General features: G+C 31.1%; 1 protein-coding gene across 3 annotated transcripts; it reads right to left on the bottom strand.

Moving 5' to 3' along the window:
- Positions 1-57: 57 nt before the first annotated feature.
- LOC147939341 (metal transporter Nramp1-like) lies at positions 58-3,408 on the bottom strand. Of its 3 annotated transcripts, none has more exons than XM_087466257.1 (12): positions 3,197-3,408; positions 2,832-2,966; positions 2,484-2,562; positions 2,363-2,403; positions 2,188-2,266; positions 1,986-2,090; positions 1,777-1,886; positions 1,504-1,685; positions 1,173-1,416; positions 841-1,077; positions 664-759; positions 58-558 (listed from the first exon to the last, which is right to left on the bottom strand). In XM_087466257.1, exons 2-12 carry the CDS (start codon positions 2,946-2,948, stop codon positions 250-252), a joined length of 1,599 nt encoding a protein of 532 aa, XP_087322383.1. In that variant the 5' UTR covers positions 2,949-2,966; positions 3,197-3,408; the 3' UTR covers positions 58-249. The 3 variants fall into 3 exon arrangements, with proteins under 3 accessions (XP_087322383.1, XP_087322382.1, XP_087322381.1); XM_087466256.1 differs by having other exon boundaries at positions 2,832-2,977; positions 3,197-3,390; XM_087466255.1 differs by having other exon boundaries at positions 2,832-3,006; positions 3,197-3,355.
- Between the last annotated feature and the right edge of the window lie 12,607 nt (positions 3,409-16,015).

Below are 16,015 nucleotides of genomic sequence, written 5' to 3'. Positions count from 1 at the left end.
TATAGCTTTTTTGTTTTGTTTTTTGTAGTTGAGAGTATGTTGCTCATGCGTATGATATGATGATGGAAGCAATGGTTTTATTATCCGATGTGTTATTAGAACTAAGAAGACAAGGTTGTTCCCAGGAAAATCTGATTTAAGAAAAAGAGACACAAACCGATTCTTATAAGGGTCTAATTAATAACCTTTCCACTAATACTATCGAAAGGTATTAGTGAACTCGTTGGTTTGGTTCTAATGTTATTGGAATCAATCAACATCAGACGTAGACACTCTATTAGGTAACTGCATGTTGACAATGTCTTGTCTGGGAAGTGTCTCCACATTTTGTGAGTTTCTTGAAGAAAGAAGAGGAGTGGCTTCTTTGTTTTTCCGGAAGACTAGGTAACCAATGGAGGCTAAATAGATAGCAATGCCTGCGAACCCAAGAATTCCACAGAAGATAACGAGGCCAAGCTTCATATGACTATGGACAAGCAGCTTAATGAAACTGCTTACTAGATAGTATATGTTAATCCCCATGATTAAACCACCAATGACCCAAGTCAAAGCTGTTATCTGCCAAGAAAGAGAACATATATAGACATCAGAGATCAATGAGGGGTTTTCATCTTTTTTTTTTTTTTTTTTGGTTAAATGAAAATGTGTTTGATTGTAACATACCGCCTTTGGGTTGACGTGTGAACCCATCTTGGTTTTGCAGCTAGTAAATTTGAGGAGAGGAACCAGAGCAAACGGGAGCTCAAAAGACAAGATCATCTGTTTTAAGATATATTCAATTAGTGATCTGATTTCATGTAGTAAGAAGTCATATATATACATTATGATTAGAGATGGTACCGAGGCAATGATGATTAACTTTCCGGCTCCAGCTGAACCGCCAATGAGAGCAACAATCAGACTCGGGATAATAGCTAAGCATCTTGTTAGTAAGTTTCTGAGCCATGGCTCGAGTCGTAGATCAAGAAAGCCCTGCATTACGTATTGTCCAGCATAAGTTCCGGTTATCGTCGAGCTCTGACCGGAAGCAAGAAGCGCTATAGCAAATAGCTTTGAGCTCCATTTCCCCACGACGTTCTGTTTGAAAACAGAGGAAGGAAAGTTACTTAAAATGTTCTGAAATATTATAGAAAGAAACAAAATAAGCAGCAAGCCGCAAGCAAGCACTTTACCCGTAGCAGAAACGATGCCTTGTTCAAGTCCAACTCCTCACAGTTAGCTCGATCTTCGGAGCTCAAGTTGGGGGCATTACAAACAGCACCACTTACTGATATCACAGAGACGTTTATGAGAAAGGCCACCATTAGAGCCAAGCCACTTTCTATCAAGTAGAACCTGCAAGCTTCCTTGATTCCAGAAGCAGAACGAGGGATTTTTCTGGAGAGAACCAAGGCCGAGTGGAGGAAAAGATTATGCCTGCGTAAAAACAAACAGTGTCAGAAGATTTATCAAAAAGAAAAATCTGATAATGAATAGGGTGACGAGAGAGTGAGGAGAGCTTACGGCATAACCATGGCTCCTAGCAAAGAGATAGCGAGACCAGTTGCGCCGTTTCCTTTAAGTTGAGGAACGAAGAGACCATGAAGGACTTCTCCAGGGTCTGGCTTTGAGTAATGGAGCTCAACGAAGAAGCATATAGCAATTGTGAAGACAAGAAATGCAATCAAGAACTCCAACTTCCTCACCTGTGTAGATTCCAACCATAAGACTTAACCACACACAGCAAAAAGCACCATGGAATGAAAATGATCTGCCAAAAGAGTCAAAAACTAATACCCCGTATTTTTGAAGTGCGAGAAGAATCAGCGTACTCAAGCCAGTCAGGAGAACTCCAATCCACACCGGTATGCTAAAGAGCATGTTCAGAGCAAAAGCTGTTCCTATCACTGTAAATATAAAATGGAAACCATTTACATGACAATTAGTATAAACAGAGATTAGAGAAAAAAAAGCAGTTAGAATTCAACACTAAAAGAGTAAAGAACCTTCAGGTATGTCACAAGCGACAACTGCAATTTCTGCAACGACCCATAACAGAAAGTTTGGAACTTTGGAGTACTCAGCTCTACATTGCTCAGCTAAATGTTTTCCTATGAGATCATGTAATTAGGTGGAAATTAGAAAACTTGGGTCATCAAAAAAAGAAAAACAAAAGAGCAGACTTATTGTGGTTGAAAGAGTTTAAACCTGTAACAACACCAAGATTAGCAGCCAGAGATTGAATCACCAAAGCCGCACACGAAGCCACCAATATGATCCAAAGTAACTGTTTTTTTTTTGTTTTTAAAAAAGAAATCAAGAATGTTAACAATCGAAAAGTAACTCAAAAGATAAAAGTAATAAACAGAGAGTAGGAACGCACCTCATACTTGTATTGTGCTCCAGATTGAAGATCAGTCTCAACTGCAAACACAAGAAGAAGAACAAAGCATTAACAACCTAAAACTTACCAAAAAAAAAAAGAAAGAAAGGTGAGAACTTACAATTTCCAGGATCAATATATGCGATTGAAACGAGAAAACCAGGGCCTAAGTAAGCAAAAAAATTCTTCCAGCTCTTCTTCTGCATTCACAAATAAACCAATGAAATACCAAAAAAAAAAATCAAGATTCTCTGTTTTAATTTTAATAGTTTGATATGTTGACTCTGACAGCGATTTCTTGACTCAGAAACTGCTACTTAGTTTGATTAGTTACTACTTAATAATGATCAAGCGAGTTTTTTTCCAGGGTAAAACAAAAAAAAAAAGATTTAATCAAGGGTTTTAAGACAAATCCATTAAAATCTTGAGATTATAAATTCATCAACAAGAAAGAAAAAAAAAAACAAACCTCAGAGACGATAATCTGATTGGAATCAGAGTTCTCGATGAGTGGAGAGTTGGAGAAGCTTCTGTTACCGCCGGGACTCGAAATGAATTGAGACCGTCCTGATTCTGTAGCCGCCATAGCCGTCCGTCTCTCTTCCTAATCTCTCTCTTCTCTCTCTTTAGTTAGTATAAATAAACTTCAACAATAACCATATATATATATATATATATATCAGTAAGGGATGCGGTTTTTTGGGGAGAAGATAGCTATAGCATCTATAGGTGGATTTTAATTATACAGCATGTTAATTTAATTGTAACCCGAGAAAAAAAGGGTTTTTTTTAATGTTATTAAAAAAATAAATAAAAAGGATCCTTTGTACGTACCTCGGAATCTCAGAGAAAAACTTATAAAAAATAAAAAACAGAGAGTGAAAGAAGCGTAGTAGCAGGAAAACGAAAAAGTGAGAGAGATCTCAGAAAAAGCAAGTTCAAAGGTTGTGACAAGACGATGAAGAAGTGTGTTCTGTTGGGTCCTCAAAGTACATTTAAAGCCTTCTTTTTTATTTTATTTTTGTCTTAAGTGTTCTTTCTTTCTCGATTTTTTTATTTTATTTTTTTATCAACGATATATGCATATGATCCAATCCGAAAAAAGAAATGTAGGACATTTTTTTTTTTTCGTAGAATATTCCAAGTTTAAAACTCGTGGGAAATTATTTTCCAGTATATAACCAAATCTAACCGGATATTATTGTTGTTGATAGCCAATTAAGCTTTTTAATTAATAGTTTAATAAAAAACGTAAAAAGATTATGATATACTTAAATAAAAAAAAGTAAAGATTATGATACTACATAATAAAACAAAGGAGGATGTTGAAAAGTAGGAAAGGAACAAATTGATGAGTGGTGTGGGTCCAAAGCGTGTGTAAGTGACGATTGGATTGGATCTGAGTAACTCGATCGAGGGGTGGGGTCCTATTCACTTTCAGAGTTTCAGTGTTTTCTTCGTAGATTCTCTGTAAAAGTTTAATTGGGCGGCTTTCTCTTTGGTCCCTAAATCAAAACAACACCATTCTTGTTTCTTTCTATTCTTATTGATACATCAAAGAAAGATTCGGTGTTAAAGCATGGACTTGGTAAAATAGTACAGTTTTCAGTTTTCATACATCTTTCTGCAGTGTTCGTTTAAACTCATTGAGCAAATCAAAATTATAAGGATTTTGTTGCTTTGTTGCCAAAATTTATCTGTTTTCCTTTTTTTTTTTAGAAAAATGATTTTTAAAGATATTATCCCGGAGAGGTAATAAATAACTATCCCTTTTTGGGGGGGGGGGGGGGGACTTTCTTTGATTTTTCATCCTCGTACACCATTTTTCTTAACAAAATATGTATACATTTAGAGGGGGTTATTGGTTCTATAACAAAAAATCATGTATTATTCAATCATTGATTTTAAAATACTTATCAAAATGATGTGTTATTAGTTCCATGATTTACAAATACTTATTAAAATCCCATGTTATTCATTCAATGATTTTTTTTAGATTTCAAAATCCAAATTATGTTTTAAATGGATTTGAATGGATTTGAAAGTGTAAAATAGAAGGATTCAAATCCAAGGATAAAACATGTTATTTCAAAATCCATGTATTTTGATTTCTAGAATTTACAATTCCATATGGATTTATAAATTACCTCTCCAATAACACCCTTTTAGGTATTTGTAAAATTACTTATAAATTTGTTGATTTTAAATACCTTACTATTTTCATTTTTTTTGGCTTTGTTTTAAAAAAATATTAATAAATTAATTAATAATAAAAGAGGAGGAGGCATCATAATTGATATATTGTCGTGGTTCTATGTACGTAGTATGCGGATCAAGAGAAAATATCATAATTTTTTTCCGCTACTTAGATTGTTATTATTTTAACTTACTCAAAACATGTGTAGTATAGGAAAATTTGGTTGTTTGACAAAATAATCACGTTTCATCCACACATGCAAAAAAACTGTCTTTTCTCGGTTTCCCATTCTAAACAAATGTCTACCCAAAACTGTAGATGCCTTAACTAATTTCGAGCTACGGATTTACTTTGTTAAGAAATCTGACTTTTTCACACATGGAAAAATGATTAGGCGAGCTAAGAAATACTATCATAGGTTCTTTCGTCTCGTTGATAAGTGATTAGAGCTGATTAGAGTAGGTTTAAAAAGAAAAAAAAAATTAGAGTAAAAATGATAAAAAGAACCGGAATCTCTATATATATTTTGGAGACGGAAAGAATACTGTTGTTTTGTTTTTCCCACTGTTTCTTTAGTTGTTATTATTAGATTGTTTTTCCCACTGTTTATTTTGAGTAAGTTAAAATACTATGGAAAGAATACTACCATAAGAATATTTTCCCACTGTTTCTTTGATTTTTCATCCTCGTACACCATTTTTCTTAACAAAATATGTATACATTTAGAGGGGGTTATTGGTTCTATAACAAAAAAATCATGTATTATTCAATCATTGATTTTAAAATACTTATCAAAATGATGTGTTATTAGTTCCATGATTTACAAATACTTATTAAAATCCCATGTTATTCATTCAATGATTTTTTTTAGATTTTAAAATCCAAATTATGTTTTAAATGGATTTGAATGGATTTGAAAGTGTAAAATAGAAGGATTCAAATCCAAGGATAAAACATGTTATTTCAAAATCCATGTATTTTGATTTCTAGAATTTACAATTCCATATGGATTTATAAATTACCTCTCCAATAACACCCTTTTAGGTATTTGTAAAATTACTTATAAATTTGTTGATTTTAAATACCTTACTATTTTCATTTTTTTGGCTTTGTTTTAAAAAAATATTAATAAATTAATTAATAATAAAAGAGGAGGAGGCATCATAATTGATATATTGTCGTGGTTCTATGTACGTAGTATGCGGATCAAGAGAAAATTTCATAATTTTTTTCCGCTACTTAGATTGTTATTATTTTAACTTACTCAAAACATGTGTAGTATAGGAAAATTTGGTTGTTTGACAAAATAATCACGTTTCATCCACACATGCAAAAAAACTGCCTTTTCTCGGCTTCCCATTCTAAACAAATGTCTACCCAAAACTGTAGATGCCTTAACTAATTTCGAGCTACGGATTTACTTTGTTAAGAAATCTGACTTTTTCACACATGGAAAAATGATTAGGCGAGCTAAGAAATACTACCATAGGTTCTTTCGTCTCGTTGATAAGTGATTAGAGCTGATTAGAGTAGGTTTAAAAAGAAAAAAAAAATTAGAGTAAAAATGATAAAAAGAACCGGAATCTCTATATATATTTTGGAGACGGAAAGAATACTGTTGTTTTGTTTTTCCCACTGTTTCTTTAGTTGTTATTATTAGATTGTTTTTCCCACTGTTTATTTTGAGTAAGTTAAAATACTATGGAAAGAATACTACCATAAGAATATTTTGGGGGACTTTCTTTGATTTTTCATCCTCGTACACCATTTTTCTTAACAAAATATGTATACATTTAGAGGGGGTTATTGGTTCTATAACAAAAAATCATGTATTATTCAATCATTGATTTTAAAATACTTATCAAAATGATGTGTTATTAGTTCCATGATTTACAAATACTTATTAAAATCCCATGTTATTCATTCAATGATTTTTTTTAGATTTCAAAATCCAAATTATGTTTTAAATGGATTTGAATGGATTTGAAAGTGTAAAATAGAAGGATTCAAATCCAAGGATAAAACATGTTATTTCAAAATCCATGTATTTTGATTTCTAGAATTTACAATTCCATATGGATTTATAAATTACCTCTCCAATAACACCCTTTTAGGTATTTGTAAAATTACTTATAAATTTGTTGATTTTAAATACCTTACTATTTTCATTTCTTTTGGCTTTGTTTTAAAAAAATATTAATAAATTAATTAATAATAAAAGAGGAGGAGGCATCATAATTGATATATTGTCGTGGTTCTATGTACGTAGTATGCGGATCAAGAGAAAAATTCGTAATTTTTTTCCGCTACTTAGATTGTTATTATTTTAACTTACTCAAAACATGTGTAGTATAGGAAAATTTGGTTGTTTGACAAAATAATCACGTTTCATCCACACATGCAAAAAAACTGCCTTTCTCGGCTACCCATTCTAAACATATGTCTACCCAAAACTGTAGATGCCTTAACTAATTTCGAGCTACGGATTTACTTTGTTAAGAAATCTGACTTTTTCACACATGGAAAAATGATTAGGCGAGCTAAGAAATACTCCCATAGGTTCTTTCGTCTCGTTGATAAGTGATTAGAGCTGATTAGAGTAGGTTTAAAAAGAAAAAAAAAATTAGAGTAAAAATGATAAAAAGAACCGGAATCTCTATATATATTTTGGAGACGGAAAGAATACTGTTGTTTTGTTTTTCCCACTGTTTCTTTAGTTGTTATTATTAGATTGTTTTTCCCACTGTTTATTTTGAGTAAGTTAAAATACTATGGAAAGAATACTACCATAAGAATATTTTGGGGGACTTTCTTTGATTTTTCATCCTCGTACACCATTTTTCTTAACAAAATATGTATACATTTAGAGGGGGTTATTGGTTCTATAACAAAAAATCATGTATTATTCAATCATTGATTTTAAAATACTTATCAAAATGATGTGTTATTAGTTCCATGATTTACAAATACTTATTAAAATCCCATGTTATTCATTCAATGATTTTTTTTAGATTTCAAAATCCAAATTATGTTTTAAATGGATTTGAATGGATTTGAAAGTGTAAAATAGAAGGATTCAAATCCAAGGATAAAACATGTTATTTCAAAATCCATGTATTTTGATTTCTAGAATTTACAATTCCATATGGATTTATAAATTACCTCTCCAATAACACCCTTTTAGGTATTTGTAAAATTACTTATAAATTTGTTGATTTTAAATACCTTACTATTTTCATTTTTTTTGGCTTTGTTTTAAAAAAATATTAATAAATTAATTAATAATAAAAGAGGAGGAGGCATCATAATTGATATATTGTCGTGGTTCTATGTACGTAGTATGCGGATCAAGAGAAAATTTCATAATTTTTTTCCGCTACTTAGATTGTTATTATTTTAACTTACTCAAAACATGTGTAGTATAGGAAAATTTGGTTGTTTGACAAAATAATCACGTTTCATCCACACATGCAAAAAAACTGCCTTTTCTCGGCTACCCATTCTAAACATATGTCTACCCAAAACTGTAGATGCCTTAACTAATTTCGAGCTACGGATTTACTTTGTTAAGAAATCTGACTTTTTCACACATGGAAAAATGATTAAGCGAGCTAAGAAATACTACCATAGGTTCTTTCGTCTCGTTGATAAGTGATTAGAGCTGATTAGAGTAGGTTTAAAAAGAAAAAAAAAATTAGAGTAAAAATGATAAAAAGAACCGGAATCTCTATATATATTTTGGAGACGGAAAGAATACTGTTGTTTTGTTTTTCCCACTGTTTCTTTAGTTGTTATTATTAGATTGTTTTTCCCACTGTTTATTTTGAGTAAGTTAAAATACTATGGAAAGAATACTACCATAAGAATATTTTGGGGGACTTTCTTTGATTTTTCATCCTCGTACACCATTTTTCTTAACAAAATATGTATACATTTAGAGGGGGTTATTGGTTCTATAACAAAAAATCATGTATTATTCAATCATTGATTTTAAAATACTTATCAAAATGATGTGTTATTAGTTCGATGATTTACAAATACTTATTAAAATCCCATGTTATTCATTCAATGATTTTTTTTAGATTTCAAAATCCAAATTATGTTTTAAATAGATTTGAATGGATTTGAAAGTGTAAAATAGAAGGATTCAAATCCAAGGATAAAACATGTTATTTCAAAATCCATGTATTTTGATTTCTAGAATTTACAATTCCATATGGATTTATAAATTACCTCTCCAATAACACCCTTTTAGGTATTTGTAAAATTACTTATAAATTTGTTGATTTTAAATACCTTACTATTTTCATTTTTTTTGGCTTTGTTTTAAAAAAATATTAATAAATTAATTAATAATAAAAGAGGAGGAGGCATCATAATTGATATATTGTCGTGGTTCTATGTACGTAGTATGCGGATCAAGAGAAAATTTCATAATTTTTTTCCGCTACTTAGATTGTTATTATTTTAACTTACTCAAAACATGTGTAGTATAGGAAAATTTGGTTGTTTGACAAAATAATCACGTTTCATCCACACATGCAAAAAAACTGCCTTTTCTCGGCTTCCCATTCTAAACAAATGTCTACCCAAAACTGTAGATGCCTTAACTAATTTCGAGTTACGGATTTACTTTGTTAAGAAATCTGACTTTTTCACACATGGAAAAATGATTAGGCGAGCTAAGAAATACTACCATAGGTTCTTTCGTCTCGTTGATAAGTGATTAGAGCTGATTAGAGTAGGTTTAAAAAGAAAAAAAAAATTAGAGTAAAAATGATAAAAAGAACCGGAATCTCTATATATATTTTGGAGACGGAAAGAATACTGTTGTTTTGTTTTTCCCACTGTTTCTTTAGTTGACTAAGATGCTTTTATACCTTTAGCCGTACGATCGAAAAGATATGAGCCATTGATTGCATGCAATTAATATATTTCCCAAAAACGGAAGCATCAGTTTTGGGAGAATATGCCAAATGTTTAGTTAATTTGACCCCCACAATCAACGGCCATCGTTTATCAAGCAGAATAGAAAATCAGCTTCTTTGATTGCATCAAATTAATAAGATTGCACTGCTAAAGTCTTCTACTACAGTTTCGAAATCGAAAGTGAATAAAATAGGGAACTGTTTAGCAGTCAAGATAAAACCAGCTGACACAATTATGTATTTTTCGCTATATTTATGTCAAGTTGACTTAATTTACGTACATAAACAACGTTCTTATCTATATTAATTGTAGTCCATTGAATTCCTATTTAGAGAATCTACCGGTGCAGGGATATATTGATCGCGACATATCAGTAATATAATGTATGTCTAAGAAACCGTTTTTGGAGAATCTACGAGTGCAGGGTTATATGAAATGATTGCGTCCGTTTTGTTATAAATTATTATGCATAGGTTATCCCTACTATTAAAAGAAAAGTCGTTTAACGAACTAATCTTAGTTTTGTAAACAATTACAACTGACTGCCATTAGAATTATGACCAATTTAATCAATTAAAAAAGGGTAAAACCAAAATTTTATCCTTCTCAGAAACGGATAAAGACGCGGATCTAAAATGATCCGGTAATATTGTTTTCAGATCTTATTATTTGATCCTCACAGTTGATTCACTTTGATCATAACCGTTAATTTAAAAACTTAAAAAGGTTTTTCTCTCTTTATGCTCTCTGTCACCGTCTCCAAGAGTTTTTATTTCCTAAGAGCTTACACAACAACTCTTGATCAGCAGAATTAAACACGAATTCTCCGGTGGATTCAGCTTCATTCGGTGCCTTCCGATTATTCTATTCAATTTATGTTGACGATGGCGGGTATACAAGCAGTGCCATGTTCTCGAGGTCACTGCTAAAGTCTTCTACTACAGTTTCGAAAATCGAAAGTGAATAAAATAGGGAACTGTTTAGCAGTTAAGATAAAACTAGCTGACACATTTATGTATTTTTCGCTATTTATTTATGTCAAGTTGACTTACTTTACGTACATAAACAACGTTCTTATCTATATTAATTGTAGTCCATTGAATTTCTATTTAGAGAATCTACCGGTGCAGGGACATATGAAATGATCGCGACATATCAGTAATATAATGTATGTCTAAGAAACCGTTTTTGGAGAATCTACGAGTGCAGGGTTATATGAAATGATTGCGTCAATTTGTTATAAATTATTATGCATAGGTTATTTACTTATATAGGTGTGACAATGTATACCCTACTAATATATATTTCTTGATCATTTATGTTATCTGATAAAAATGAATCAAGTCATCGAGGATTTAATAAGTTTGTTGGTTTCGTTCGGTTATTACTTTAGTCAACGGGAAAATTTGACTGGTCTATGAGAGATATGGAGCTGGGGGGAGTCCATTAAATTAGTCGACCATGTATTGTATCCATTAATATCTCAAGTCCATGAAATCAGTCGACGATGTACATAGAGATATCGTATGTGCTTACTACTCTTTTATGACTTTTTAAATTTGGGCTTAATATGAAATACGAGAGGTTTTATGGGTTTAGTTCAAATAACTAATAAATGAATTATGGGCTTTAGATATTGAGAAGATAACGCCCGTGACCCACACACGCTCTATCCTTATTTTAGTCGCCCAGTACCCAATTTTGAAAAGATTGCTGACTGCTGAGAATTAGAAAGAGAGGGCAATTGTTTTCGTAAACCAAGAGAAAACATACTAATTAGGAAATCTAAATTAGAATTGACTGATATATCGGTAATGTTACACAAATCTATTAAATTTAGGTTTATTATGGGTTCCAACTTAAGTTAAAACTAAGGGACGATGCTATAACAAAGCAATGAATGAAATATCGACCTCTCGCGTCGACTAACAAGACGAAGTTTCACGCATTACACCATAGTTGTCATTTAGATGGGTTCATATAATTTTTATTTTCTTTGATTTGAAGTTCAATCTCCAATTTAAAACACGTGGAATTATATATTCGTCAAAGTTTACACTTTAATTACTGCATCAGTGGAGAAGAAGAAAAAATGTTGATAGGAATAGTAGTATGAAACTACGTATAATAGTAGTTTATTAGATGCAAGTTCGTGCACTGACTTATCTTTTAGACGATTACAATGAATTCATCAGGAGAATAATTTTAGTCACTAGAAACCGAATTGTGCATGCATAGTCCTTTTTTGTTTTTGGTCGGCCATCTACCAAGACTACCATAAAGAAAAAATAGTTCTTTTCAACAAAACAAAACAGACAAGTGACAAACAAAACGTAAAGCCAAATCGAAACCATCGGAAAAAAAAAATATTATTCTACAAAAATACATGTCAAAGAAAACGTGTAATTCACGGGTACGCACTGTTCCTCTGATGGCTAAGAGTATGATAACAGTATGTGGACACATATTATGAGTACAATTTTGACGTATTGAAGAATCTATAATTAGATATTTATGTCACCACCATATGTGATTGAGTTCCACTTTGGTTTTTTACGTAATACGCAATGAAGTTTTTAGAATTCTTTTGTTTTTGCAAAATAAATACTATTTCATTGTTAAGAGTTAATTGAGCCCTTATAATAATAATCACAACTATAAATGGAGCAAAAACGGTGTATTATACTTATGCAGCCTTTTTTAACAACCAATGCTAAAAGACGAAGTACTAAATTAGGAATAGAGAAGATGACGTGGGGGATATAGAAGAAAAGTAAAAGAAAATGAGCAAGAGAAGAATCTAAGATTTTTGGGATTAGCCGTTGATTTTCACACTTTGGTCATACAATTAACTGGACATGGACAAAGAAAACAAAAAGCCAAAAGACCATTTCCAAAAAAGCAAGACGAATTAAGACTTGTAAATATATAAATATTAAACCGACAACACATGTTTTAGACCTTTACAAGTTCACGAACCCTTGAATTAATCGTACGGCCTTTTTTGTTCCTTTAACTAAGTTCAATGCATCTCTAGCACTCTAATGGACCTACTGCTTAACTAACCAAGAATACTAATAAATTTCATTACAATATTCAAAAGTTACATTGTAATTATAATCACACGACATTAATTTTGTAAAAGAAAAAAAATACTTAATGAGAGTTAGCAGTTATTTTAAAACGAATGAAAGTATGAAACATAATGTAAAATTGTAAAATATCGAAATTATATGCTTAGTTAACAAGTGAAAGTTATAAAGACTTCGTATTTTTATACAAGAAGTGTAAATGTATGTATGTAACTCAAATTCGAGCAAGTGTGAATTGGTTCTATCGATAAAATATTCTTCTTAATTAAACTCCGGTCTAATCAAAAATGTACGGATATTATACCTTTTTGTTTCCTCCATCGATCATATTATACCTTAAAATTATACTCCATTGGATGAGGATATTAAGGAAGAAGAAAAAAAAAAACTTTAAAAGAAAGAGAGAGAGAGAGATATTATGACCGGAAGAAGACAGCCACCACGACAAAGAAGTAAACCAAAACCACTCGTGCGTGCGTGAGTGTGTGTGTAATCAACGTCGTCAACGTGGTCAACGGTCAAAGAGGTCAAAGTCTTAAAAATACAGGAAAGGATGAATTGTGTGTGCATGATGTGCTTTTCTTTCGCTATGGCTTACTAACTACCACTACTTGGCCTTGTGTCTCTTCTTCTCTTCTGTCTTAATGTTTGATTTTTTTTTTGTCCACTTGTATTTTTTCATTTTCATGACTTCATCATCCGTGACGTCTAATTATTCCATCACCGACCTACAATTTCGATTTTCTTTATTTTTTCGTCGGCAAGTCTTTTAGTTTTTGTCTGGACATCCATTCCCAAACAGGCAAACATGCATCGTGTTTTGACAATGAATTCAATGTTTGATTTTAAAAACTTACAAGTTATGAGTTTTTGTCTTTTGCAGGATATTAACAATGATATGATTTGTGACCAAATTGTTCGTTGAGTGTTATATATTTCACTCTCTTTCTTTTTGAATGAAGGAAGAAAAAAAACTACTATAAGCAGCCTAACTTTTCTACGAGTGTACTAGTCAGTAGAGAATGATTCAGATACCTTCTAAATATCGAAACTTAATCTACTTAACATGGTTGTAATTAGTACTAGTATATAACATTTGTTTTTGTTAATGATGTATATTACCTTTTCGAAAGGGTTTTATAGGTTATCTTTAGACTTCCGCATACAACCAGATTTTATTAAAGTTATTAAACAAAATAAATTGAATGAAAAAAATTACCACCGAAAAAAAAAAAAAAAAAAAAAAGAGGAAAAAAAAGAGGAAAAAAAAAAAAATTACCACTGTGCGTGTAAGTTGGCACTTCTATAATGAATGGTTTCGACAATGTAAGTTTTATACGCAGCTAGTACGATTCTTCATATATACAATTCTATCAGAAAGAATGGAGATCAAGATAAGATGAACGTACGTACTGATCAAGCTCTACTAAGGAAAAAGAAGAAGAATACAATGATTATGATGATGAGATTTTAATCAAATTCTATTATTCACAATTTCTGCACTAGACAATGTATATATATATACATGAAAACATAGTTGGTACAATCCTGGTTTGTATTAAACTAACTTCTATAATAATATATGTCAGATATTAATTAGGCTCGATTGTAAAATGATATGTGAAAAGAATAATGATACATAATCTAATATGCATGAGAAAGTCCAAAATGATCGGCACATGAAGATTCCATATCTATGTCAGTCAAGGTACGATTTCAGATAATGGATAGGGTATATGCGTTTTTCTGCTATCTCCAAACCTAGTAATCTATACCATTTTGACATTCTTGACCGGTTTAATTGCAAAATAAGTGGAAAGAGGAAGAAGGAAACTGAGATTTGATAAATTTCGTCAGCCAAAATTGTTTAAGGAGGGTGTATTGAAAGAATGATTTTGGAAGATTCCATGGAATTTAGAAAATTTGGAATTTTGATAGATTTTAGGGAAGTTGATATGATTTATGGTAAAATTCTTTCAAATCCCACCTAAAACCATGAGATTTGGATTTCTCTATTTTTAACTAAACAAATCCTCTCAAATCCTCCAGAATCCCTAAAACTTATTAAAATCCAAATCCACAAACTGTTTTGAATAACAATGGATTTTAAGATAGATTTTTAAATCATAAGTTCAATAACAGTGAATTCCAGGAGACTTTTTAAAATCCATGATTGAATAACATAGAATTTGTAACTTTTATACAAATCACCTAAAATATCAAGTTGAATACACCCTCTTATCAAGTAGGTTATGAAATCCCGAGCAGGCTTAACTTTTAAGAAAATATATGAATTAATGAATACGAACAAATATAAAATGAATTAGTTTTTTCAAAAAATCGTAGTAACAAATTATCATCCAATATATAGTGTGATGATTTATAAGCTACAACCTTTTCCGAAAATAAAATTTATAAGCTATTAGCTAGGGATCACAACAAACATGGATAAACTTAACTATGATAGCAAATGGTAGTATGCTTTAGTTTAGTATGAGTGTAATTAAACATAATGTTTAAAAAAATCTGTCATTAAACATAATAACATAGGATCTCATCAAATAGTATTTGTTCCTCAATATTAGTATTATTGTTTTTGTAATTGGTGTTATTAAAATAAAGCCAAATTAACGAGGGAAGAATGGAATTAAGAATTGAATAAGTTCGTCACCACAGGCATCGTCAATTTGTCTAGTGGTTTTTGAAAAGCCGTGTGGGCTTGACTTTGACCGAAACAAGGATACTTACTTAATAATTTGGAAATACTCATCTTATTACTACTAACTGAAGAATCTCTCTCGTTACATTAGAAGAACATTATAAACCACGTTCCGCACACTCTATTATACTAGTATTAGTCTATAGGTACTATTATACTAGTATTAGTCTATATTACCTACTAGTTGTCATTTTCTTTGAAACGTGCACTAAACCATTCATTAAACTTTCTAATTAAGCACGCATTTTACTACATTTCATTATTATTATACATCTAACCAATCATTTTATTTTATCCCACATGTCGTTTGTAGTCCTTACTTTATGCATTACGTTGTCTAAAAAGCGTTAATCTAAGTTTAGGCCGGCTATATAAAGGAAATTCATATAGTAATAACTAACATATTAAAGCAAACGTGGAAAAGAGTCATATATTATTATATTTAGTAGACAACCACAACCTGATCACAAACCAAATGTTTTGTTGTTTCATAAAGAAGAATGTCAAACCTACTACTTATCTAAAATAAAAATCAAGAAAAAGAGTTGCATCACATATGTATATATCGAGTAAACAAAAAAAAAAAGGAATTGGTTAAACTATAAAGAGATTGGACCAAATACGTGTTCGATCGAATGAGGTGGACCCTAGAGAGACGAGTTGAGAGTCATTGTAATGACTAAAAGTAAAAGGAAAAAAAATAAAATGATAAGACC

The sequence above is a fragment of the Camelina sativa genome, chromosome 9 (genome assembly GCF_030686135.1).
Source record: "Camelina sativa cultivar CO46 ecotype springtype chromosome 9, ASM3068613v1".
Taxonomy (NCBI): domain Eukaryota; kingdom Viridiplantae; phylum Streptophyta; class Magnoliopsida; order Brassicales; family Brassicaceae; genus Camelina; species Camelina sativa.
This window is presented reverse-complemented; position numbering and strand designations above follow the sequence as displayed.

Coding starts and splice junctions, on each gene's coding strand:
- LOC147939341 (XM_087466257.1), bottom strand. CDS start 2,948: ATGGCGGCTACAGAATCAGGACGGTCTCAATTCATTTCGAGTCCCGGC. Junction 1,078..1,172: donor AGGCATCGTTTCTGCTACGG/GTAAAGTGCTTG, acceptor GTTTTCAAACAG/AACGTCGTGGGGAAATGGAG. Junction 559..663: donor CACACGTCAACCCAAAGGCG/GTATGTTACAAT, acceptor CTTTCTTGGCAG/ATAACAGCTTTGACTTGGGT.